This window comes from Carassius auratus, chromosome 14 (genome assembly GCF_003368295.1).
Source record: "Carassius auratus strain Wakin chromosome 14, ASM336829v1, whole genome shotgun sequence".
Classification (NCBI taxonomy): Eukaryota; Metazoa; Chordata; class Actinopteri; order Cypriniformes; family Cyprinidae; genus Carassius; species Carassius auratus.
In genome coordinates, this window is record NC_039256.1 from 2,403,839 (window position 1) to 2,428,001 (window position 24,163).

General features: G+C 39.6%; 2 protein-coding genes across 5 annotated transcripts in view; one reads left to right on the forward strand and one right to left on the reverse strand.

The window, feature by feature from the left end:
* LOC113113411 (FERM and PDZ domain-containing protein 3-like) overlaps positions 1–11,230 on the forward strand; it is a 142,861-nt gene extending 131,631 nt beyond the window's left edge. For 2 of the 3 annotated variants that reach the window (XM_026279580.1, XM_026279581.1), the window contains 9 exons: positions 3,178–3,309; positions 4,274–4,393; positions 4,497–4,633; positions 4,994–5,120; positions 5,624–5,713; positions 5,852–6,031; positions 6,123–6,258; positions 6,768–7,607; positions 7,933–11,230. In XM_026279580.1, coding sequence (XP_026135365.1) covers positions 3,178–3,309; positions 4,274–4,393; positions 4,497–4,633; positions 4,994–5,120; positions 5,624–5,713; positions 5,852–6,031; positions 6,123–6,258; positions 6,768–7,607; positions 7,933–10,709 — 4,539 coding nt within the window. In that variant the 3' untranslated portion in view covers positions 10,710–11,230. The remainder of the gene's footprint in view (positions 1–3,177; positions 3,310–4,273; positions 4,394–4,496; positions 4,634–4,993; positions 5,121–5,623; positions 5,714–5,851; positions 6,032–6,122; positions 6,259–6,767; positions 7,608–7,932) is intronic. The other variant, XM_026279582.1, reaches the window with a different exon arrangement.
* Positions 11,231–15,274: 4,044 nt separating this feature from the next.
* On the reverse strand, positions 15,275–24,029 carry LOC113113413 (zinc finger protein 711-like). Of its 2 annotated transcripts, none has more exons than XM_026279583.1 (9): positions 23,857–24,028; positions 22,611–22,696; positions 22,320–22,417; positions 19,902–20,228; positions 19,671–19,832; positions 19,419–19,556; positions 19,192–19,329; positions 18,861–18,992; positions 15,275–18,224 (listed from the first exon to the last, which is right to left on the reverse strand). In XM_026279583.1, the coding sequence occupies exons 3-9, from the start codon at positions 22,393–22,395 to the stop codon at positions 17,047–17,049; spliced, it is 2,151 nt and encodes a 716-aa protein (XP_026135368.1). In that variant the 5' UTR covers positions 22,396–22,417; positions 22,611–22,696; positions 23,857–24,028; the 3' UTR covers positions 15,275–17,046. The 2 variants fall into 2 exon arrangements, with proteins under 2 accessions (XP_026135368.1, XP_026135369.1); XM_026279584.1 differs by having other exon boundaries at positions 17,047–18,224; positions 23,861–24,029.
* Positions 24,030–24,163: the final 134 nt, after the last annotated feature.

Below are 24,163 nucleotides of genomic sequence, written 5' to 3' on the forward strand. Positions count from 1 at the left end.
GTGTTGTTATAGCCTTATTCTGCATGACCATATTTTAGATCCCTTAATCTAACCCATAGCTAAACTTAACAACTACCTTATTAACTATTTACAAGCAGCAAATTAGGAGTTTATTGCAGCATTAATCTTACTTAATAGTTATAGAGAACTGGACCTTTTTGTTAAATAGGGACAAAGTATTTAAATGAACATGCCAGATTATAGAAACATTTCTAATTTACATATGTAGTCCCTACACAGGAAAGAGAAACACAATGACAAATACAAAAATACAAAAAAACGTAACATTAACATTACACTATACGCAAAAAAAGGGGGGGGGGGGGCAAAGCATTACAAGTGATCACAGATCTGGTTTATTTTTGAGTCACTGTTTAAGATGGCTCTAAAAAGTGTAAAATGTAAAAAAACTCCCTTACAACTCAATTAATTCATTTATTATATAGTTTATATATATTTACATTTACAATATCAAGCTCCTCCCCTTTCAGAAACACAATAGAATTTGTCTACACAACTGGTTGTTTTGTAACTCTCATACACACTTCTTTTTTTCAATATTCTATAATAAAGCAGATTTAGTAAGTCATTCTCAACATGTATGAATGCAGATGTGAGACTGAAGGATGCTTCTTGAATGTAATTTGCATGAGGTACAAATACATCTGCATACATTTGAATATTGACATTTGGATATGCATTAGGCAAATCATTCATATGAAGTTTAAATAAGATTGGATCTAGAATAGATCCTTTGGGACCTCTGTAAAGCAGTCAAAATGAGGACATTTGGTGCTTGCACACACATCACTTTCTATTGCAAAGATGTGATTTCATCCAAAGAACTGCTTGTGAGAAATTCTAAGAATATTAAAGCTTTTGCTTTGAATGCTTTCTTAAGTAAAAGATTCTTTCAAAACAATTTATGGACAATAAATCCTCATTTTTAAACAAGATTATTCTCACTTTACAACCTTACGATTCAAGTGTTACCTAGTCACTGTGCAGGAGCTACTGGTGATCTGGACCATTATTTTAAAGTTAATGGCAATTTTTTATAATTGTTCATAGTTAAATAATAGTTCTTAATGATGCTTCTTTCATTCAAAAATTATTGATTAACTATTAATAGTACTAAATTTGCCTCTACTTCCTGATAATCCTGTTTCAGTATTAATATTAGTAGCTCAAGTGTTATTGTAGTACTATTCATTTGTCCTGTATTATTTCCTGCACTCAGACATTCTAAAGTGTTACAGAATATAGTAATGTAGCTTCATGAGCCAACATTCTATTTTTCTTTCTGAAAGCTAAAGGTAAAAAGGGTAAGAACTTTCTTTTGTACAGCTAATCTTACTTTACACCAGATTTAAAAAAAAATAAAATAATAATTCCAAGAACTATGATCAACTGGAAGAAATGCAATACAGTTTTTATTCAATTATAGCTTTCAAAGGCTCTATACTTTTTTGGAGGTGTAGATGTGTAGTTGAGGTTTGTTGGTTTCAGGCCAAAAAAAACTAGTGAGCTTTTACCTCTCCTGCATCTGTCGGATCACGGCGTGGTTAACTTTTCTCACAATCTGTCCTAAAATGATATCTTCAGCCTTTGGTCAGTATCATCAAGCAGATTATCTCAATCCCGCTGATAGAACACAGTGCAGTAATCTATCTATCACCTATAGCTAGAGTTACTGTCATCAAACCCAATAACGCTCCACACAAGCACGCATTGGTGCTTCAACACAGAGTGTTTGAACACAGTATTTCCTTTGGTCACATGGAAACCTCAATAAATATTTGTCATCCTTTTCTGAAGTAAAAAAAAAAAAAAAAGTAAAATTGACATGACACACAGCCATGTTTGGTGACCCATACTCAGAATCTGTGCTCTTTATTTAAACCATCCAAAGAGCACACACACACACACACACACACACACACTGTGAAGTCAAGTAACCTTTATTTATATAGCACTTTAAACAAAATACATTGTGTCAAAGCACTGAACAACATTCATTAGGAAAACAGTGTCTCAATAAAGCAAAATGACAGTTAAAAGCAGTTCATCATTGAATTCAGTGATGTCATCTCTGTTCAGTTTCAATAGCGTCTGTGCATTTATTTGCAATCAAGTCAATGATATCGCTGTAGATGAAGTGACCCCAACTAAGCAAGCCAGAGGCGACCGCGGCAAGGAACCGAAACTCCATCGGTGACAGAATGGAGAAAAAAACCTTGGGAGAAACCAGGCTCAGTTGGGGGTCAGTTCTCCTCTGACCAGACGAAACCAGTAGTTCAATTCCAGGCTGCAGCAAAGTCAGATTGTGCAGAAGAATCATCTGTTTCCTGTGGTCTTGTCCTGGTGCTCCTCTGAGACAAGGTCTTTACAGGGGATCTGTATCTGGGGCTCTAGTTGTCCTGGTCTCCGCTGTCTTTCAGGGCTGTAGAGGTCCTTTCTAGGTGCTGATCCACCATCTGGTCTGGATACGTACTGGATCCGGGTGACTGCAGTGTTCCTCTGATCTGGACACAGACTGGATCTGGTGGCTACAGTGACCTCGGAATAAGAGAGAAACAGACTAATATTATCGTAGATGCCATTCTTCTAATGATGTAGCAAGTACATAGGGTGTTAAGGGAAGTGTTTCCGGTTCCGGTTTACCTAATTAATGCAGCCTAAAAATCCTTTAACGGATTTGGATATTAAAAGCATATTAGTATGTTACGTGTAAACCAGGTTAAAGAGATGGTTCTGTAATCTGTCTGCCTCCCAAACAATGTTAGGTAGGTTATTCCAGAGTTTAGGCGCCATATAGGAAAACACATACAGGGTCAGTGTCTTGCTCAAGGGCACCTCAGTCATGGTGCTGAAGCTGGAGAGAGCTGTACATTCACTGCCCCCCACCTACAATTCCTGCCGGCCCAAGTCTCAAACACAACCTTCGGATTACGAGTCCAACTCTCTAACCATTAGGCTACGACTTCAGGGTCGGGTGACTAAGAGTGTTGATTTCAGTGTTTTACTGTCCTCCTGTAGTTTACACTCTGCCAATGCTATTGCTTTGCACTGTAATATCTGAGATATTGTAATACAGCATAATTCATGCTTTAGGAACTAAAAACCACAACCATTAGTTACTACAGATTTCAAGAATTATTTTCCCATTTGCCACAGGATGTGATATCATCGCTGCAGGATCGCCTCTCTCTACGCTACATCGAGCATTTCGCTTTGGTGCTGGAGTCTGGTGGACTGGCCCAGAATCAGAGGCTGCATCTGCTCCAGGAAAGCCAGCCACTGTCTCATGTGAGTAAACACCACCCAAAAAACACCATCTGATGCTTTTTCTCCTCTCTACAGTTCAAACGGTTTAAAAGCAGCCTTCAATGTGGAGCACAACGTACTTCACACCAGCTTTCTATGACGAGTTGCTACAAACAACCTTAAAGGGATAGTTCATCCCCAAAATGATAATTCTGTCATTAATTGTAATTAATAAAACCTGTAAGACCTTTGTTCATCTTAAGAACACAAGTTAAGATATTTTTGATGAAATCCGAGAGCTTTTTGCATAGTCAGCAACGCAACTACCACAAACAAGGCCCAGAAATGCAATATGGATATATGGCTGCAGAGACTGACATGGAAGAGAAGAAAAAATATTTTTGTTTTCTTTGTGCACAAAAAGTATTATTGTAGCTTCATAACATTACGGTTGAACCACTGATGTCACAAGTCCTATTTAAACAATGTCATGAAGGATTTACGGGTTTGGAAGGGCATAAGGGTTAGTAATTAATAACAGAATTTTCACGTTTGGGTGATAGTATTTATGCCTGATGCCAATGTTCTCCATCATGATTGGAAAATATTCCAAAGGACCGTGCCCCAATGGAAGCAGGTACATCTGACCATCTGTCCAAGGCATTTGAAATGCTCAGTCACTAATTCAGTTATTTGATTAGCAACAGAAATGACATTTTGAATTAAATTCAGTTATTCCAAATCATAAATGTTCACTAGTTTAAATTAGATTTTCAATCACAGATTTTCTTTTCAGTGTGGTCTCAGACTAATGGACGTCATTGTATATGAATATACTGTAATGGAACGGTGTGACTGTTCTTTCAATAAGAACCTGAATTACAGGATAATAGATTTAATTTGGAATGAATGCTAGCAGTTCACCACTTAATGCAATGTGCCAATTTAGTACTGGAATGTTTATTAGTGTTTTATTTCAAAGGTGTATTTTATTCTGTATTTTCAGGTAGTTCACAGGACCTACTTCCAGGGAATGAAGTGTCTTTTCCGTATTTGCTTCTTCCCAAAAGACCCTGCTGACTTATTGAGGAGAGACCCCGCTGCATTTGAGTACCTCTACATACAGGTGGATTTAGTCAGGAATATTCACATAAGAAACGAATGCTCCCATGAGTGGTCTATATTAATATGTAGCCTCTTGATGTGTTATTTGTTGCAAATTCCCACAGTGCCGCAATGACGTCATTAAAGAGAGATTTGGGATGGACTGGAAGTCTGAAGTCACGCTTAGGTTGGCAGCCCTTCACATCTACATCACTGTGTCGATCGCGAGACCCAATCAGAAGATTTCTCTGAAGCACGTTGAGTAAGTCTTTGTCTGAAGAGTGGAAATTTTATTGAACCTCATCATCACCATTATTTAAATATTACATTATAACTTAAGATCCATTCACAAGGTGGATCTTTGAAAATTCAGTGCACTAAACTGATTTTAAATGCAACAATGGATGTTAATGAGTGTTTTAAAAATGTTAAGTTGCCCAGTGCTGCCCTTGTGTGTTTTGCTGAACATGCCTTCAGCATAACCTTTTCAAAAGAGACATTATTATTATTATTATTATTAACAGGGGATTATTAAAGTATTTCTGATTCTGATCAAAAAGCACTATAAGGTCTTGTAGCTAGTGGCATGCTTTGAAGACACATCTTGTACCATTATCTATAGGAAAGAATGGGGTTTGGAACCTTTCCTACCTTTGACGCTGTTGCCAACCGTCAAGGAGAAAAACATCTGCAAGACTCTCTCACAGCTGTTGAAGACATATCAGCATCCTCCACCAGCAGGCAACAAGGTACATCTGGTTACTAAGAATGTTTTGTAGCAAATATACACTAAAAACACAAGGACTGATGTTTTACCTGACTTTCACAGTGCATTGTGTTGTGTTTTAGAGTTAACTGAAATGTCCATGAATTTGATGGATAATATCCTGGCAGAAGATTACCAGTACATTTATTTATTTATTATTTTTAAACTGTATTTTGAATGGAGGTCTTTCTCTTCAAATGTGAATCAAGAAACGTGCAGCAAAGAAACCATTTATCTCTTCAGCCTACAGTCTAAATCAGAACGATTTTTGTATTGACGTGTTAATTTTATGCCCTAAGAGCATAGTTTATATGTGTAATGTTGAAAGAGAGATATGCAAAAAAAGTGTGCATTTAATTGCTCATACTTCTCGTAGATATACATAGCAAACCTTTTAGCAGCAAAGCATTGCCCTCTGCTGGCCTGAATGCCACACTCTTTGCACTTGCACAGTTTTATTTTCTCTATACCCATGTTTTTATGCAGGTTTCTCCTCTTCAAGGGAAACTACAGTACATGCGTGTCTTAAATGACCTTCCACCATTTGGAGGCTTCTTGTTCCACACAGTTGGCTTGGTAACATGAATCTGAGAATCTTCTCAAACAATAATCAAGACACTTTTGCATTGATTTTCATAGTTTTACAAAATTACAAACTTACCTTTCAAACTTCAGATTATTCAGTTTCTCATTATTATCTTTTTCTATTGAAAGGATGAGAAGCAGTCAGCCACTACATTGTTGGTTGGGCCGAGACACGGTATCAGTCATGTGATTGACCTGAAGAACAACCTAACAACTGTCTTAGCAGAGTTCAGCCGCGTGGCCAAGGTCCAGCTCTTCAGGGAGCATCATGGAGTAGCCCGGGTGGAGGTTGTTATTGTGGAGGCAAAGGTGTGGAAAATACTCTAAAACAGCATTGCAATATATAATGTTCTAAAATGCAATACTATACTAATATCTGTTTCCATACTAATTAATGTAGCCCTTGGTCTTATTAATGGAGTGGCCAGATGCATCAAACTTTGCCTGTTTGATCTCTGGGTATTACAAGCTATTTGTGGACCCTAAAAGGACAATCTACAGCAGGATACCTGGTCAGCCTTATACGATCAAGGCAGGTATGTTAGAAATCGTATTGTTATTGTTGCAATTTCATTCAAAATAAAACAAAGCTACTGCATGTAATTTTCTGACAGTGCATTTGCTTTGCTTTTCATCTTTCACTGACTAGCTTAACTAAAATATGTTGCATTGAATATGCAATTTGGGACATTTCAAAATAAAATGTATGTAAAAATGTGAGTGAAATGAGTGATCCCTCCATCTTCTTGAGCTCTCCATCCTCACCTTGAATCAGCTTATGCAGGTGTAACTGAAATGTTAATCAAGCTATATTCATATTTCTGGAAGTTGAGTATATTTTGCGTCATGTTACTAAAGCATGTATTGGATGTTTGCATCGCCTGTGGTCTGCCAAAGAGAAAGATCACAGCATGTCATCACATCCCACAAGGCTCTTTTCCATCTCTGAGAACTCAATTCAACAGACTCACCTTTGCCATCTGGACTCATTCCCATCCATCATCTTTTCTACTCGTTCAACCACTCAGACAGTTCTGTCATTTAGATTCCAGAAGCTCCCATGCCCAATACCGCTCCGGAGCCACAGTGCCAAGTGGGAGTCGGCGAGAAGAGAGAGAGGGGTCGTCTAGAGAGCCAACACAGAAGACATCGGCATCACCCATATCTCAGCACCTTGGCCTGTGTCACATCCATTTAAAAGAGCAACAACAGCTGCAAGAGCTTCAGATACAAGCTGAACAGGAGCTTGACATTAATGAGAACCTTATCTCGCAGGTACAGTGTCGTTCACGCACAAAGTCTGACCCGACTCTAAAGAGCACTGAGTCTGTGGCTGAAAGTGACCGTCCCGTTGATGACAGCTCAAGCTTCAGGAACAGAGCGAAAACAATGGAGCCTTCACAGAGGATTTTCTGTGACTCCTGCAAAGCAAAACTCCAAGCTAAAGGTTTGACAGACACTGGGGAGACGGGAAGGCTCATTTTGCAGCAGTGCACAAATGCATGTGCTACCCGTGAAGGAGGGGTTGTTGATCTCATTGCCTTACCGCTACCTGGGAATGAGGAAGATGAGGAGATGGATGTCGGAGGAGGAAAACTGCAGCCTCCCCCTCCTGCCATAGCAGCACCGCCTCCTGGGTTTCGCGATAACAGTTCTGATGAAGACGACCCGAAAAAGAGTCGGAAAGGAATCAGAGCCTCTGCTGCAGTGGCAGGGGGTCGAGAGGACGTTCCTGTTACACTGATTGATAATGTGACCACTAGGACGGTTCAAGACCATGCTCAGGAGTTAGACGATGCATTAGTGTCCACCCTCCAGGCGCTGGAAGCACTAGCTGCATCGGAGGACTACCCACACCATCACCAGCAGACACCACAGACAGCAGGTGGACATATGTACTATTAAAAGTGCTGGTTCTTTACATGTCTATAAGTAAATTAATCTTTAGAAAGTCAAAAGAAACTGTAAAATCAGAGATACTCACTAAAAATTATTTGTGTGTACACTTAATATTATATCAAGGTCCCAAAACAAGTATCAATGCAGTGTTACCTACTGCATACCAACACAATAACAAACAGGATCTTAACACTTTAGGAATTGTTAGAATTAGATTAGAACATGCATTTTGTCCTTATAATTTTGCTTGCCTGAAGTGATCTTATGTTATTTCTTAAGAGCATGGTTGTTTTCTTTCTGTTCCCTTACAGGGTTGATTGTGCTTGCTGCCATAACCCCCGAATCGTCCCTAGACTCCGGACATGAGACAAATTCATCAGAGCTAACTGATGTGTCTGAGATGGTGTCCGCCATGAAGCAGCATCAGAACCAGGCCTATCTACTGGCCCACCACATCAACAAAGAGCGACTTTTCAGTCGACGAGACTTCCCTTTGACAATCCCTGGCTGTACCACACAAGCAATTGGTAGGGGGGCTTTTTCAATGAGTCAGATCCGTGGCGGGTGTCCACCAAAGCCTGTGATCTTAAGTAAGACTGTGCCCTTGAAAGTATGCTCCAATCAAGGAATCAGCCCCTCTGATAACTCTGTGGTGCAGGGGAAGATCCATGAAACAAAAAGTGAGAAGGATATAGGAAAAAATGAAAAAGGCCCTGTCAAAGAGTGCTTGGAAAAGTCTGAACCGCAGACATCTGAGGAACTGAAAGCATCAGAGCAAGAGACTGCTCCCAAAATCGATACGGATCAGTTGCCTCAAGCTAATGAAGAGAAAACAAGCTCCATTACCTCAGAAGGTGTCCAGGAAAAAGATTCTGGTACAGTCAACCTAGAAACTACCAGTATAGCCTTACCTGTTCTCTTACCTGTGGATAGAACTGCATCTGCTAAGATTTGTCCAACAAATATGTGCCAAGATGCCGAGAATGCCTCAAGTGAGACCACTAAGCCTTCAAGTTCCAAGGGCCTTCTGCCAGCTGCTGACTTGTTCTGCACCTGTCCGGTACGACCAGAGCCTGGCCCACAGGTGCGTCTGAAAGATCCACAGGCCCAAAAAGTTGTTGTATTTCACACATCATCGCCCACAGATGATGAGCGTCTCCGTGCCAAAGGACTTCAGTTAGCTAACAACAAAGAGAACACAGCAAAGACATCTGATGCAAGCTTGGCTAAGCCTAGCACCCTGCCTCCTACCAAGTACTCACCAGTTATGCCTGTTAAAGTAGAACGGAAAGAGATGTCAGAGGCAAAAGCAGAGAACTCCCAGAGTAAAGCCCCTGTGGAACCGCAGAAATCTGCTAAAAGTTTGCCTGTTCTGGTAGACACAACACTTGTCCTAAGTTGTGCGGAAAAGGGTGCAACTATCCCAGGAGCTGAGTACAAGAACCAGGCAAATAACAAAGTCAAATATCAACGTAGTACTCCCTTCCTGAGTTTTAGGAACTTAATTTCAGCCACTTTCCCAGCACGTTTGCGCAGAGAGACAGATGAGCGGCGTGCTCAACTTCAAAAGGTCAGGCAGTATGAGCTAGAGTTCCTGGAGGAGCTTCTAAAACCTAAAACATCCCAAGGAGAATTCATACCACAGGGATCCTCTCCTGTTCCCTCATTTACCCCATGTGCCTGCCAGTTGCGCACAAGTCCTGTACAGAAAGTTCCTGGGATCTCACGAGAACAGCGTCGCAGCTGTGATTGCAAGAGAATGTGCCGTGGAATGCGCCTCCCGGATACAGCTGTTGGTTCTGCAGCGGACCAGAGAGGAAGAGAGAGGGCAGTCTCCAAAACACCCCCAGCAATTCCAAAGTCTCCACATGCTCAAGGAGAATTACGTAAACCTCAGACTCTGGAAATCAAAACCACTCGAATCCGCTCCACAAGCCTAGAGTCAAAGGAACCCAGAGATACACCTACATTGTGTTTGCCTACTTGCGCTACCCATTCAGAATGCATGGGTGCACCACAGTACAAAAAGCTACAAAGGAGATATAGCATAGGGGAGATAGACAATAATGACAGCACCCCCCTGTATGCTGAGGTTAAAACTACAAAAGCAAAGAGCCTTGAGAAAGAAATGGAAAGAGTCAGGGCCACTGGACTTAGACTTCCAACTCCGGTGGAGCCTGTACATACTAAAGATGGGGATGCAAAGAAGAAGGGGATATTTTTTATTCAGGGAGAGGAGCTGCTTCAGGAAAGTCGTGAGGGTACCACTGAGGTTTTAGGATTGCCAAGTGAGGATACTGAGGACAGAGAAAAATGCTGTTCCTTCTGCTTCTGTTACCGCAAATGTGAAGCTGCTGATGAGAGTAGTGAAAAAGATGAACTGTCTTATTCCATACCCCTGCAGGTTTTGCCCGGAATGCACCTAGACTCAAGGGCAATGCCAGTAGTCAGCAAAACACTTCAGGTACTCAATGCAGAGGATTGCAGTGGGGAGGAGGAGGAAGAAGAAGAGGAGCCACAAACACAGAGGATTGATCTGCGGGCCTGTGGGAATCTGGAAATTAGCCTGGAAAGGGTACAATCCTTGCAGGACAAAACATTCTCACTACCTGATGGATTCCTAAATGCACAACTTGATGCCAATGAGCTGCTCTCAATTTTAAGGCAGTGTGCCAACAGTCCCCAAATCGAGGGTGAACCTCGTATCCCTCCTGCAAAACTGGCAGAGTACAAGCAAGAACTTGCAGTTCATTTTAAAGAGTTCAGGGCATCATGTAGACGAGTGGCAAGTGTTGAGAAAAGTCCCTCACGAATGTTAAGTGCTGTCACAGCTAGCTTCCAGGTGCTGTGCAACCTTACTCAAACATTCATTCGGCTGGTCAGGGGTGTGCGATCTGAAACTCAAAAACTTCAGCTTTTACTTAAGGTTGAGGAGGTAGCTGTCAACTACACCCTTCTTCTTCGTGCTGCTGAAGAGGCAATGGGACATTCTAGTAGCCTCCCCAATAAGAGTGCAAGTCCTCAACTCCACACATCCATCAACATGGGCTCTCTTAATCGCTCCATCAAAACCTTGCCCAGCAAGTAATGACTCATTCATGCATGAGATTGTGGGGAAGGAAGGAAAGACAGCTAGTGGACACTCTGGCAGGAATCTCTTTAGATCATACATCGGTTTACATTTTGACTTGCCTTTCTGTTGGCCACCTGTTAAATTCCATAACCGCATAACTATCTACTGTTTTTTGTTTATGAAAGTTGTGCCCACATGTACCTACCAAGGATCTTTAACATTATATGTGCACAGAAGTGAGAAAACATACAGCTGATCCTGTGAATTCTAGATGATCAATAGGGCTGTTCACTCTCATGTTCTTAGAGAAAGGGTACTGTGAAATGGACTTAGTTTTGTATATTTAGTTGTTCCTATATTTAAACAGCAAAGTGACTGTCTTGGGAAGGGCTGGTGGGGTTTTTATGTGTCCTAAAAATGGTTCATTTAAAGTATTACGAAAATTACGGCAATTACTGTTGAGACATTGTAGAACTATAAATAGATTATAAATTATAGATCTAAAACACATGACCTGAGGGTGGATATATATATATATATATATATATATATATATATATATATATATATATATATATCGGTGAGAATAACATGGTAACAGATTTTGTACATTAGGTAGAGAGAGAACTGGTTATTTGGTATTGTGTTTGTTTTTACATTTTGTTTGTTGTGACATGAAATACTCCTTTTTCACAATATCGCATTCACCATGTCTGGATTTGTACCTCTGAAAGCGTCTGAACTGGAACTTTAATGAATATTTATGAACACAAGAGCCCACTAACAAGATAGTGGAAGGAAACACCTGCCCAGGGCAGACAATGTAGCAGACTTAAATTCACTGAAATATTAATTGAAAGGAAACAACGGTTGAGCTGAGACCAAGATGAAAAAAAAAAAAAAAAAAAGCTTCTGTTTGTTAACGCACAATAAATAGTTTCTTGCTCTCACCCCTACAAACACATCCAGACCCATACCTCATACATGTAGTGGCATAATTTTCTGTATTGGAGGAGTGGGCTAAACTCATGCTATCTGCATAATTTAGTGCAATCATTAAGCTAATGCTTGTGTACATAACCATTCTGTTTCCATGTAAAGCCTATATAAGTGCACAAATAACCAATGTTTCACAGTATTTTTTGAATATTGCATTGTTTTTCTTCTATTCTATAATTTGAAACGTCTTAAATGTAGAAAACTTTATTATATTTTTTTTTTTCATGTGATGTCATCCGTTGTGCACTCTTGAGAACATAACCCCATCCCAGTACACACACACAGAATAGTTTTATATGTATTTTAATAAAACCAACTGCTGTCTTCTGTCTGAAAACTTTTCTGTCTCCACTTCCAATCTAGGAAATAAATGGGTAAATGATGGTTTAATAATCCATGTAAGGCTCTACTACTGTGACATTTAAATAGTTAACTTCTCACTGTTTTGGTGTCTTGCATGTTACCTCTATTTTAAAATAGAATTGGATAAAGTGGGCTCTGTAAAGCCAGCAACTCAAAGACTGTTTAATTCCAGATTTGGATGCATTTATATCATTAAAAGATCAGTGAAAGTACAGATACAATCTAGTGTTTTGCAATATTTCCATATAAAAATAAATTATGATTATTGTAAAGAACATGTGATATTTGTGAAGCTTCAAATCATTTTGAGAATAACTAACATTGCAAATATTTATCAAAATAACTTTTTTTAAAGACAAATCACATGTATCTTATGATTTATAGTAATATGTGCCAGAGACAAATAGTAACTATATTTTAGAGTGTAATATAGCATGTAACATGATTATTTTTATAAAATATGTTACAATAAACTATATCCTCATGTTTATACTTTTTCTTTTTCAGACATACTTTCTGTCAAAGACTAGTTGCATTGCCAAAATGAGATTTGTTACTGTGTTCTTCTTTTGTTGTGTATGTTCATATTTCTTTCTTCTTTATGTTCTTGTCAGTGTTTTTGCTTCACTGTGGTCTTTTTGTGTGTAAGGTCATGTTTAAAGCAATAAAGAATATTAAAAGTAACATTTTCATCTTAGTTTTGGCTATGAGACCAACTAATCGAATTCATAATGAGTGACACTTCATTAAAAATATACAGTAACAAAGCATTATATAACTTGCAAACCATCATCGTTAATTCATAGATGTATCGCTACATTGCTAATTAATTAACAGGCTAAATACATATAGTGAGTTCTTCATTTACAACAATTAACAAAATGTTATTTTTAATCAGCTCATATGTAAAGAGTTAGATTGTGTTTTTAATCATTTGTTATTCATATAAGTATTATAAAGCATTCGTAGAGTTGTTAATGGTTATAGGAGTAAATAAGTGTTTTTTTTACTAATTAACTAATAATAACAAGTGTCCTTCAATGTTTACATATACATTAAACATAAAAGTGTATCAATTCACTTCATTCACAAACATTTCTTTACTATTAATAACATTTTAATGTTTGCATGAACCATTAACATTAGCACTGTTTATATGTAGACATTTGTATGTAATATTTACAGGTACAAAAAGGTACTACTTTGTTTTTTTTATAGATGCTGAAATATGAATGTACTGACAGCACATAAAACAATTAATATTTTTATTTTCAAGAAATTAATCAATTGATTCTACTGAATTTATAATAAATTATATTAAGTATTCAAAGTATTCATAAACATGCATGACTGTATGTAAATTAATTATGATTTAGATGCTGTCAATACGTAATTATTGTATGTTTTTGTGTCTGCAAACATTCATATGTACTAAAGTGTAGAACCACATTTTACATGAAATACATTCGCTGTTAAAATACATCAGTTAGGTTAGTGGACAAAGGATAAAAGCGTTATCTAACTCTTTACATTCAAGTTATCTGATTCAAGAAATAAAAAAAGAATTGAATGGGTTATTAATAATATAATAATTTCTATTTCTCAACTATGTTAGTTAGTTAATCAATTTACAATCTGGAAAATGCATCTGAAAGTGATTTGTTTGCCTTGTTTGATCTCAGTAGCAGTTTTGTGACTGGCACAGGATCCCCCAAAAGTGTAAAGGTGAATTAGGATTTCAATGTAGTTTTTAATAAAGCCTATCGATTCTGGAGCTGATGACACTTCAAGAACATGCACAGCAATATATATATATATATTTATATATATATATATATACTGTGAATTCGTGGTGAAAGGAAAAACACAATCTGCACTGTGTGTAAAGTACAATCCACAAAGTCAGTAAGTAACTCTACTCTATCTACAGAACTATAATACAGTAGCAGTCCTAGTGTTTTTAATATATTTATGACTACTCAAGTCAAAATGAAGAGCGGCAGGTGCACCACACCTAAATACAGTCATTTATTTTGATGCATAACTTTTTTCATTGTTGAGCTCCGGGAAGGCACATACTTTAAACGTATTTTACGTATTATTTTCTTTTTCTGAAAGGTGCTTACTATTCAGAAAACACTGTTTAGCCACCTCTGGAGGTCAAATGAAATCTTATGAGCTGTCTGATTCATCTAAAATAGGGTTTGGAGAGTTTTTGACTTCTTTTATCAGTACAATGCACAGTTCAAGACCTGGATTTTGTAACTTTTAGTCGATAAACATTAAATAGACATCAAATTAGAGTGTAGTTAGAAGCATTAGTGACAGGGAATGTTTTGATATTTGCTTAATTTCTTTATTATTCTGCCGGCACACTTCAGAGGGAATCATTTCTTATCAGGTACTTTCTGCTTAGAATCAAATAAATAAATATTGATACATTGCTTTAATGTAACTCTTGTGAGATTAATGTTTGCGGTTAATTCCATGAATGTTCTTTAAATGTAGATACAATGTAACCACATGTACTTAAGTCCACTATATAAAATGTGGTTACACTTTATTTTAATTAGGATTAGGGTTACTTGCATGTAATTATGCATAATGAATTGTTATTAATAAGTACATGTAATGTGTAACAAGGACACCTTAAAATAAAGTGTTACCTAAAATGCTTTCAAGTAAATTGCTTTGAATTGTATGAAACAATAGCACTCAAAGTTAATTAATTAATGTCTTGCAGCAATGCAAGTTTGAAAAATCTTTCAACTGATCTCGATGATTTTTCATTCATTCTATTAAAAATATAATAATAGTAGAAAAATAGAAAAAGGCATGAATAGCTCTGCTCCAAACCACTAGAATATAGAAAGATTTTTTTCTGTTTTCCAGTGCAAATATCTTAAGATGCATGTACTTGAGAAGCTAAATACAGAGGACAAGTCTTGTTTCATGAGAAAGTGATTAAAACAAGAACAAAGATCTAGTAATGGGCTCAGAAATATGAGCTCAATTCACTGTCATACCTCGTCTGTTCTTGTTTTAAACACACTTACGGTTAACTAGATCTCTCATGTTCAATTGGCATCTCAAGTAAATCGATCTTAGTTTAAGTATGTTTAGATATTTGTATTGGAAAACAAGATTAAAATACTGAGGAAGATATTCTTGTGCAGTGCATGTGACATTTAATGCGTTTAATAACATTTAAATAAAGGTTTTCAACTACAATTTTTAATTCATTTGAAGGAAAGGTGAAAGGAGACATTTTAAGACTCTTTTAAGACCCACAGAAACCGTGTAGTTAAACGGGTTCCTTCTTAATCTACTGGATGTCATGCCGTTCACACAGTGAACATCTGTGGTGGGAACATTACAGTGCACTAGAAGCATTCTGGGATTGAGAAAGCGTCACACAGTCAGAACAACAGCATACAGCACATGTAACTATCCACTTTAATGGCATAATACAACATTTATAAGCAGATTAAAATGATTTTCCTTGAATTATTTATTTAGACTGTTAATTTCTTACATCTGAAAAGTGCTAAAATCTGCTAAACGTCAAGGGAAGAATACCTGAGTGTGAAACCATTTCTTAAAAGAAAATATTTTGTTTCCTTCTTACCAGTAGTCCTCTGTCAGAAAATAAGTGAATAAGTGTATGAGTTAAATTTTCCATGTAGCATGACACAACTGTAACAAACACAGCGCTGTCTAGACGGCTGCCAAGCGAACGCCTGATGGATTTAGAGAAACTCAATTATTGTGAACTAAACCTTTTAAAGCAGCTGCAAATCAGCCACTCTTTCTATTTCATTACGATGTTTTAAAACAGGTTTTCTTCTGAGTCGGAGCTTAAGACGAAGGTTTTTACACAAGACGACGTTAGAGTGAGCATTACTGACAAAAACATGATTGACAGGAAGTAGCGCCCCTCCAAACTCTCATCAGAAGTCAACAGAGACAGATATCAAGGGACGAAGCATGGCTTCTGCTTTAGGATGAAATAAATAACTCTAAAGTGACATTATAACGTGATTTGCATTTGTTAATGTATACATCTATCATAGAATAACTGAGACTTGTTAAAAATATCCACAATTGATTCATACTTACTGAATTCAGTGCAAAAACAAGAGACGTAAGGCATGACTCGAGAGATAATTGGCAGTATGTGCACGTGTCGCCGTGTTGTTACCGTTTCATTTACACAAACATTTCATTTTGTAGTGGTATTCACAAAGCTGAGGAGGGCTGAAATCCTGGAAAAACAGATCTGATCATGATGGGTACAAAACGGTAAAAGGTAGAGTAAAACCTGGACATACTAGCTGGTAATCTCTGATTTAATGACTGCAGAGGGAAACTGGAACATGTTTGTCCTGAAAGACTTCAGCTAAAGCTGATGAGTAGAGCAGAAACATCACTGAGCAGTTCAGACATGACACGCGAGTTAGATTTACACAGCACACGCCATTATAAAGACTCGACGCTTAACCTTGCTTTGTGAAATACAGTGTGGCGTCTATCCTGCGGTACTGATGCTCTGACCCATCACCAGTCATTATTTACTCATTTTGGGGCACAAAAACACTGCTGCTTTTTCTATGCAAGCACACATACGTTAACAGTGACCAGGAACTCTCCGTATGAACCGTAAAGTGCACAAAAGGGTCTACTTTTCTGACACCTTTCACCCTTTTTGAAGCCTGACAGCCACTGGTCACTTTCTGCCAAACTTCTGCCATCGTATCTCTAGAGAAGATGTCTGGAAAGTAAATTTTGGGGTGAACTACTCCTTTGAGCATTTCTGTAAAGTGGGTATAAAAATAAAGGCATCTGAGACCCTAAGTGAATGTTTTGTGACCGAGACCGTACTGTTAGCCGCTTCTACCCACCTCAGCTGGGATTGATGTTTCTTTACGCTTAAGCAGAATATTAAATAAGAGGGCTGAGAATGACACGATTGGGGATGAAAGAAAGAGCGTTAGAGCAGGGTTTCTTTGTGATGGCGCAGTATGTGTTGGTTCTTTTCCGACGGCCGTCTGAAACCCTTCTTGCAGTAGTCACACCGGTGCGGATAGTCTTTAGTGTGGATGGATATGACGTGCCGTTTGAATCCCGAAGCGTCTGTAGTGTTGTACTCGCAGTATTGGCACTGATACACCTTGCGGCCGCTGTGCGTCTTCATGTGCTTCTTCAGTTCGTTCTGATGCCTGAATCCACGCTTGCACCGCTTGCACTTAAACGGCAAGTCCTTGGTGTGAACGGACAGAATGTGGCGGCTGAGCGCGAACGGGTCCGACGTCTTAAACTCGCAGTGCCTGCACTGGTGCACTTTATTCCCCTTGTGCGTTTCTGCGTGCTTCTTCAGTTCGGAGGGCCTGTGGAAGCCCTTCTCGCAGACGTCGCACTTGTGCGGGAAGTCTTTGGTGTGCACCGAGATGACGTGCCGCTTCAGGTCGCTGGAGTTGGTGCTCTTGTGTTCGCAGTGTGGACACTGGTGAGTCTTATGGCCCTGGAAGATGTCCGTGTGCCTCTGGAGCTCCTGGTCGTCGGCGAAGGCCTGCGGGCAGTGGCCGCACTTGAAGGGCAGGTCAGTGCCGTGTTTGCTCTTTATGTGAGTCTTTAGATTGGACTGGTCTGCACACTGGAAGTCGCAGTGCTCGCAGTGGTAGGGCTTCTCGCCCGTGTGCGTCCGCATGTGCTTCTTGAGCTCCGACGGGTGCCGGAAGCCCTTGGCGCACTCGACGCAGACGTGAGCGAAGTTCTTGCTGTGCACAGCCAGCAGGTGTCGGTTGAGGAGCCCCTGCTCGGCCGTCTCGTACTCGCAGTACTTGCACTTGTGCAGCTTGGGCTCCTTGTCTCGCAGGATGAGCTTGTTGGAGCTGAGCGGGCTGGCCTCGTGGTAGCGCCGCGTGTACTCGGTGTACTCCGGGATCTTCTCGCTCTTGATGATCAGCTTGTGGCTCTCCAGGTGGTTGTGGAAACTCACCTTCTTGTTGGTGGTGAAGTCGCAGTCGGTGCACTGGTACTTCTTCTTGAACATGTGGTCCGGGTGATTCTTCATGTGGCGCTTCAGGAAGCCGCGTGATTTGAACTTCTTGCCGCAGATGTGACAGGGGTAGACGGTCAGGGGCTGTCCGTCAGGACCGATGATCACAGCTGAAACAGAGAAAGAGAACATGCAGGAAACAGACACCAGTTTGCTCCTGTAGCGTATCTTCAGAGTGAGTGACTATTTTTTCTCAATCCCTCGTTATCATTTGCTATTATTGCTCTGTTACATGCAAAATTACATCTTTTTTATTTTATTTATTTAACAGAACCTAGAATTCTGAAATGCATCATAAGACAAAGTTTGAAAGTGCAGTTTCTCACAGCATGAAAACAAGGTTAGAGTCTTCTAGCTGATAACGAGATGAAAGCAAGGTTATCATGACTGTGCTGATGCATCTTATTGTGATTGAACAGTTTAAGATCACTTTACATTTTAAACTGGCAAAGCTTAAAAATGCATGAAAAGGAGAACTGTGCTAAAGACAATTAACAGCGATGTACAGCAAAACTTGGGTCGCTTTACCGTCTGTCAACTTTTTATAAAGTTTGCATGACTTGCAATGCTAAAAAAGTGTTTTGTCAGGTGAAAAAAAAATATATATAGTGCAGCTGACACTGTGAAGGATGAAATATTCGGAAGACAAAATATTGTTCTCTTTTTTGAAATCGCACACACTGATGAACTCAGGAAAACATGTGCTCCGGTTGAGTTCCTGTGAACATGTTAGCAGCGGATCATACCTGTGTGAGACTGGCGCGTCTCCCCTCTCCTCTTCTTCTTGATCTTCTGTTTGAGTGCTCTGCTTGTGCTGATGCTGTCGGTGATCTGGAGGAACGGAGTGACCGCACTGTTCTTACTCTCTACACTGCTTCCTGTGGGGATGCCATGACAGGGAAAGGTGTTTGGACTGGACATGTGAACACTATAAATTTGATCTTAAACTTAACCTGAATTCTGCCCTCAGAGCTATCATATGGCTTGAATATAGTCATACGTACAGACCCACACTACAGTATGATGCTAGTATGTATTCACATAAAGCTATTTCAATCTGTTAATAAAGTGAAAGACCATAAGCAGTGGCCCAGGCGGCGGGAACGAAGGTCTTGTTGAGCGGTGCATCCTCCAGCTGTGCTTCAGTGATGACAGGAGCTTCTTCCTCCCCAACGATGACCTCCATATACACCTGGTCGGTCATCTCTGAGCAGTCTACATTCAGGACAGAGAACAAACATTACACACAGCTCTGACTCGCTCAAACACATCTAACTCTTCTTAAAGAGAGCCGGAGATCTCACTGATGTCCTCGTGTCCTTGGCTGGTGTCCTTCACAGCCATGTAGAGCATCTTCTCTCTGGTCGGTCTTCCTGAAGCGGCCGGCTCCAGCGCTGCGTGTCCGTTGGGGAAATCACTCTCCTCCACCACCTCGGTGCTGCCTACAACACACACCACACAGAGACACGTTATGGTGCGAGATCGTGACTCAAGCATCCCTCACGAGCATCAGTAACTGTGATCGCACGAGTAAAGATATGAAATGCGTTTCTTACCTATCTCCACATCTTCATCTCCGTCTGCCTTAAAGATGTAGACTTTAATGACCTCGGAGCCGAACTCGTCCTCTTTGGAGCCGTCGTCGTCGTCCTGGACCACGTCTGTGCTGATCTTTAAAGGCGCGTCTCCGATGTCCAGCTTTTCCCCGACCTCATCCACTGCAAACAAGCCACACATTAAAGTGCTGTGGATGCGATCAATGCCTCCGTCACACACTGCACACTCACGGGAGATCATGAGGTAGTCCTCCGAAGGGCTCTTCACATCCTCGTCTGCGGTCACCAGCTCGTGGTCCAGCGGGCTCTGGTCGTGAGGAGACATGAGCTCAGCCACAAACACCTGATCGGGCACCGTCTCCTCCATCAGGTCAGCCTCTTGGATGGACTCGGCCATGATCACGCCCTCGGTGGTGATGACGTCCTCGTGACAGATGTCCGGTCCCTCCACCACCTCCGTCTCCAGCATGATGCCCTCGTCCGTCACCATCACGGCCTCCGGCACAGACACCACGATGTGCTCGCCGTCGATGTGGGCCAGGCCTCCCATCCCTGCAACTACACAAATAAACATTGGGGTATCCCATCAAACTCTTGGTGCGCTTGAATGGATAAGACAATGAATGGAGGACCTTAAGCACACGTGTGGTTTTGTTTAGTTTCTGGTTCACTTGCAAAAAAGGCAGTGTGAAATTGAATCACACCAAACAAAACAAAAAATTTAAAATCAACATTGTATTTGTTCCGAACCAAAGTAAGTGAACTAGTGGACTTACCTGGTGTGAATAATACACCCTTACAGTAAAGGTAGCCAGAACTTTAAAGGTGCAGTGTGTAATATTGACAGCTAGTGGTTGAAATGGGTACTGCAGTCCAAATTCTGAAAATTTTGTCTTCTACTTCTAAATAAAATACTTTTTTTAATAAATGCGGCTGTTTTATATAAATGTATATATTTAGATTATTACGATTTCAGGCTAATAAAAAAATAAAAATAAAAAAACATTTTGTAACAATATCAGATTTTCCTGTCTGATTCTATAATAAGTGTTGTTGAGTGCCGAGCAGTTATTGACACACATGGTGACGTGATATTGATGTGCCATGCAAATGAGCGGTTCAAATCTGATCGAACATTCAGTTTATTTATTAATTTATTTTTCTGGTGCAGGTGCCCCTGAGCTCCCACCTATCCTCCTCAGAGTCAACTCCTCCTCGGGTTGCCAGATCGAAGTTATGCAACATGAACGAGATTTACTTTGTATGTTTATGAGTTGATTTATTCACATTTTAATATGCCTTTGATCAGTGATTTGTAGATGGACACAGAGGCTTTTTTCTGTGATCTGTAAACCAGACTCACTGTGGGGTGAACTGTCAGTGGGCGGAGTCACACAGAACAAAACAAAACCAGACATTCCGACACAGAACACACATTTCAGAGCAGAATAACTGACTGTAGAGGGGTGTTTTAGAAAAACAAATATGTGCATTCTAAATTTTTTTTTTTGGAAATAATTATAGAAATTAATTAAATTAAATAATAGAAATGATTTAGCAAGGATGCGTTAAATTGATCGAAAGTGATGATAAAGACATTTTTTAATCTTACAAAAGATTTATATTTCAGATAAATGCTGTTTCTTCTGCACTTTCTAATAATAATAATAAATAAATAATGTCCAACTGGCTTTAATGCTAATCACTTAGAATTATTTTATATGATTTATATGGTTGTTATTACTCCATTACACACATTCAATTTTAGTTTAACAATTATTATTAAGCATTTATTTTAAAGGAATATTTATATGCAGGTCGTATGTAATGCACATAAGCAGTAGAATGAATAGAATAAACTTTTAAAATGTTTTAAGAAAACACTATATATTATCAACTCTATATACGGCTTCACAAGTTTCAATTGTGACTGCACTGATACAACAAGATCATATCTTTTATTTGTGCTCTTTCATTCTTCAGAGTAAATGCACTTTTATTCCTCATATTCTTCAAATCTCTTAACCTTCAGGAAATAGTTCTGAATCTCACTTTGTCTCTCGTGAGAGGTGACTCTCACTGGCTCTGTTCTGAGGCCTGTGATTGGCTGTTCGCCGATGATGTCACACATTAATGAGCACGTGCTCAGACTCAGGATCAAACAGAGAGAGCTGATGATCAGCATCATGGTACCAACAGAGCTGGATCGGAGTGGTTTTATCAACTCAAAACTAGTCCTGCAACTCTGAATGTGTTCATCACGGTACAAGCACGAGATGCAAACTCGTCAGGGATGAAAAAGGTGACAAACACTTTATTATTATAACTCTACATTTCTCATTTTCAAAACGTGCCACGCTTAAGTGGAGGATTCCTGTCACCTGCTGGAAAACAAACACTTTGACCTGACATTCCCACGATGACCAGTAGATGGCAGCAGAGGATCTCATCGTCTCAGACATCTCCACTCGCTAATTTAATTATTTTCACATGTTTTGAATGTTTTGAAATACAAACTGTGCATTGTCCATTGGCAGCCATTTTAAGTTAAAAACTTTCATTGTATAAGTAAATGAATAAAAACTCATATTTAATGTGATAACCTAAAACTGAACGAATATCGACTATTTAATTGACTCCATTCCTTACCAAAATCTGGCATTATCATTGTATGGGGCATTGTTAAATCCTTGTGAAGCTCCAGGATCCCTCCACCTTGATCCATTATCTGTGAGCGGTCCACAACACTGTACAAGAGAATTAACACAAATCAAGCACTGCGGTGGGAAACCATCTGATGTAGATATTAAACACATGATATGGAGGGGAAAAATCCATCAGACTGAATCAATCTGTTGATAATTCATCATATTTATTTCTCTTCTGTTCATGTTAGTTATGTGGCTACAGAGCAAACGCTTGTATTGTAATTTAACAAACCTTCACATCTGACAGTAGATCCCTTCATGTAGAAGCGTCGCAAACATTAAGCTAATCTGTGAATCTGGCATCTGGGAGGAAAGTGTCTGGAAGAAACAGATATGGTGTTTATCATATTTTAATGAAGAGACTACCTTAGTGAGATTTATATGAGTATATGATGAGTATAAAAAGTGGAGAAAAATTTAATCCTAAAACACAGATCAATGCATACAAGCAAGCTGCAACAGTGAACTCTGTAGTTTATAAATGCATGCATAAAAGTGAGGCAGATTGACATTTAGAAAGTTTGTGTCAACATGAAATCTTACCATTACAATAATGCACTTTTAATAAACGTTATGTATAAATGCAGTAAAATAACAACTAAGTTAATAAGAGTAAGGTGGTTGGTCATAATTATGTACGGTTAATACTTGAGTAATAACAACTTGAGAAATATAACAATATTATGAGAGGGTTTCCAACGTGACGTCATATACCTATTTGAAAATAAGTTTGGAGTCCCCGAAAAAACGAACTGTGACGTATTTTTATTTTTTTAATGGTTGCAGTGTCTGAGAAATCGATGTCAGAGTGAGTTATGACTGATGACGTAAACTAGTCGAAGGACGCACTTACGAATCCTACTACGACAAAGGTTCGACTCATGAATATTAATTACGTTACGTGCCTTAACAACCCACGCAACGCTAGCACGACCTTATTTATATTCATGACGCCAGCCTTCACCATAGTAGGCTTCGTAACTGAGCATTTAACTGGTCTGTGAGTAACAGAGTTTATAAAAACAAAGTTACTATCGTTGCATAGATTCAATATAATTTCACAACATATACAAAATACAATATTACGTTGTAAACTCCACTTTAATATAGCCGAAGAAATCAGTTCACACGCAGTTAAAGGCTTGCGCGTTGCTGCACCATCGTATCCTCCGCCATTACACTACATGCTAAATGGCTAATAGCATTAGCTAGCGAATGTGTCAGCACGAAAATTAATACAACACAACCCGGAATACAACAAAAGGGCAAAGCCCAGACGCATGTTGTGCATTTACTTCGTACATGACTGGTTTGAGAGCCAAACGCGCCTAACAATCGCTGTATGGACTCGTTTTACGCATGTTCCCGCTAGCAGGAGCGCGCACTGGGCGCTTCCCCGCGCTTGAGCGCAACACAAGGCCGACTGGGCCGACGGCGAGCATTTTACAGACACGCCGCACAAAACCAAAACGCTTTACCTACTCCGCGACTGCCTTCGGAGCGTTGAAGAGTTTCGAATCCCCTCGAATCTGTCGTAGTTTATTATTGTTAATTTTCCAACGGTAGCGCTACTGCGGCCTGTACATTGAGGATCCCAAACGTACTTTTCCAGGCCTGAGCCAATCACGCTGCTCGATTCGCTGCCTCAGCCAATCAGACTACTCGTTCCTAAGGCTCAGCCAATCAGAATGTTCGTTGACAACAGCGGTGGGAGAGGCAGAGTGAACGTGCGGCACGCTTTACGTCACCTCATACGATAACATTGTGCTCTGAATGAAAGTTGCA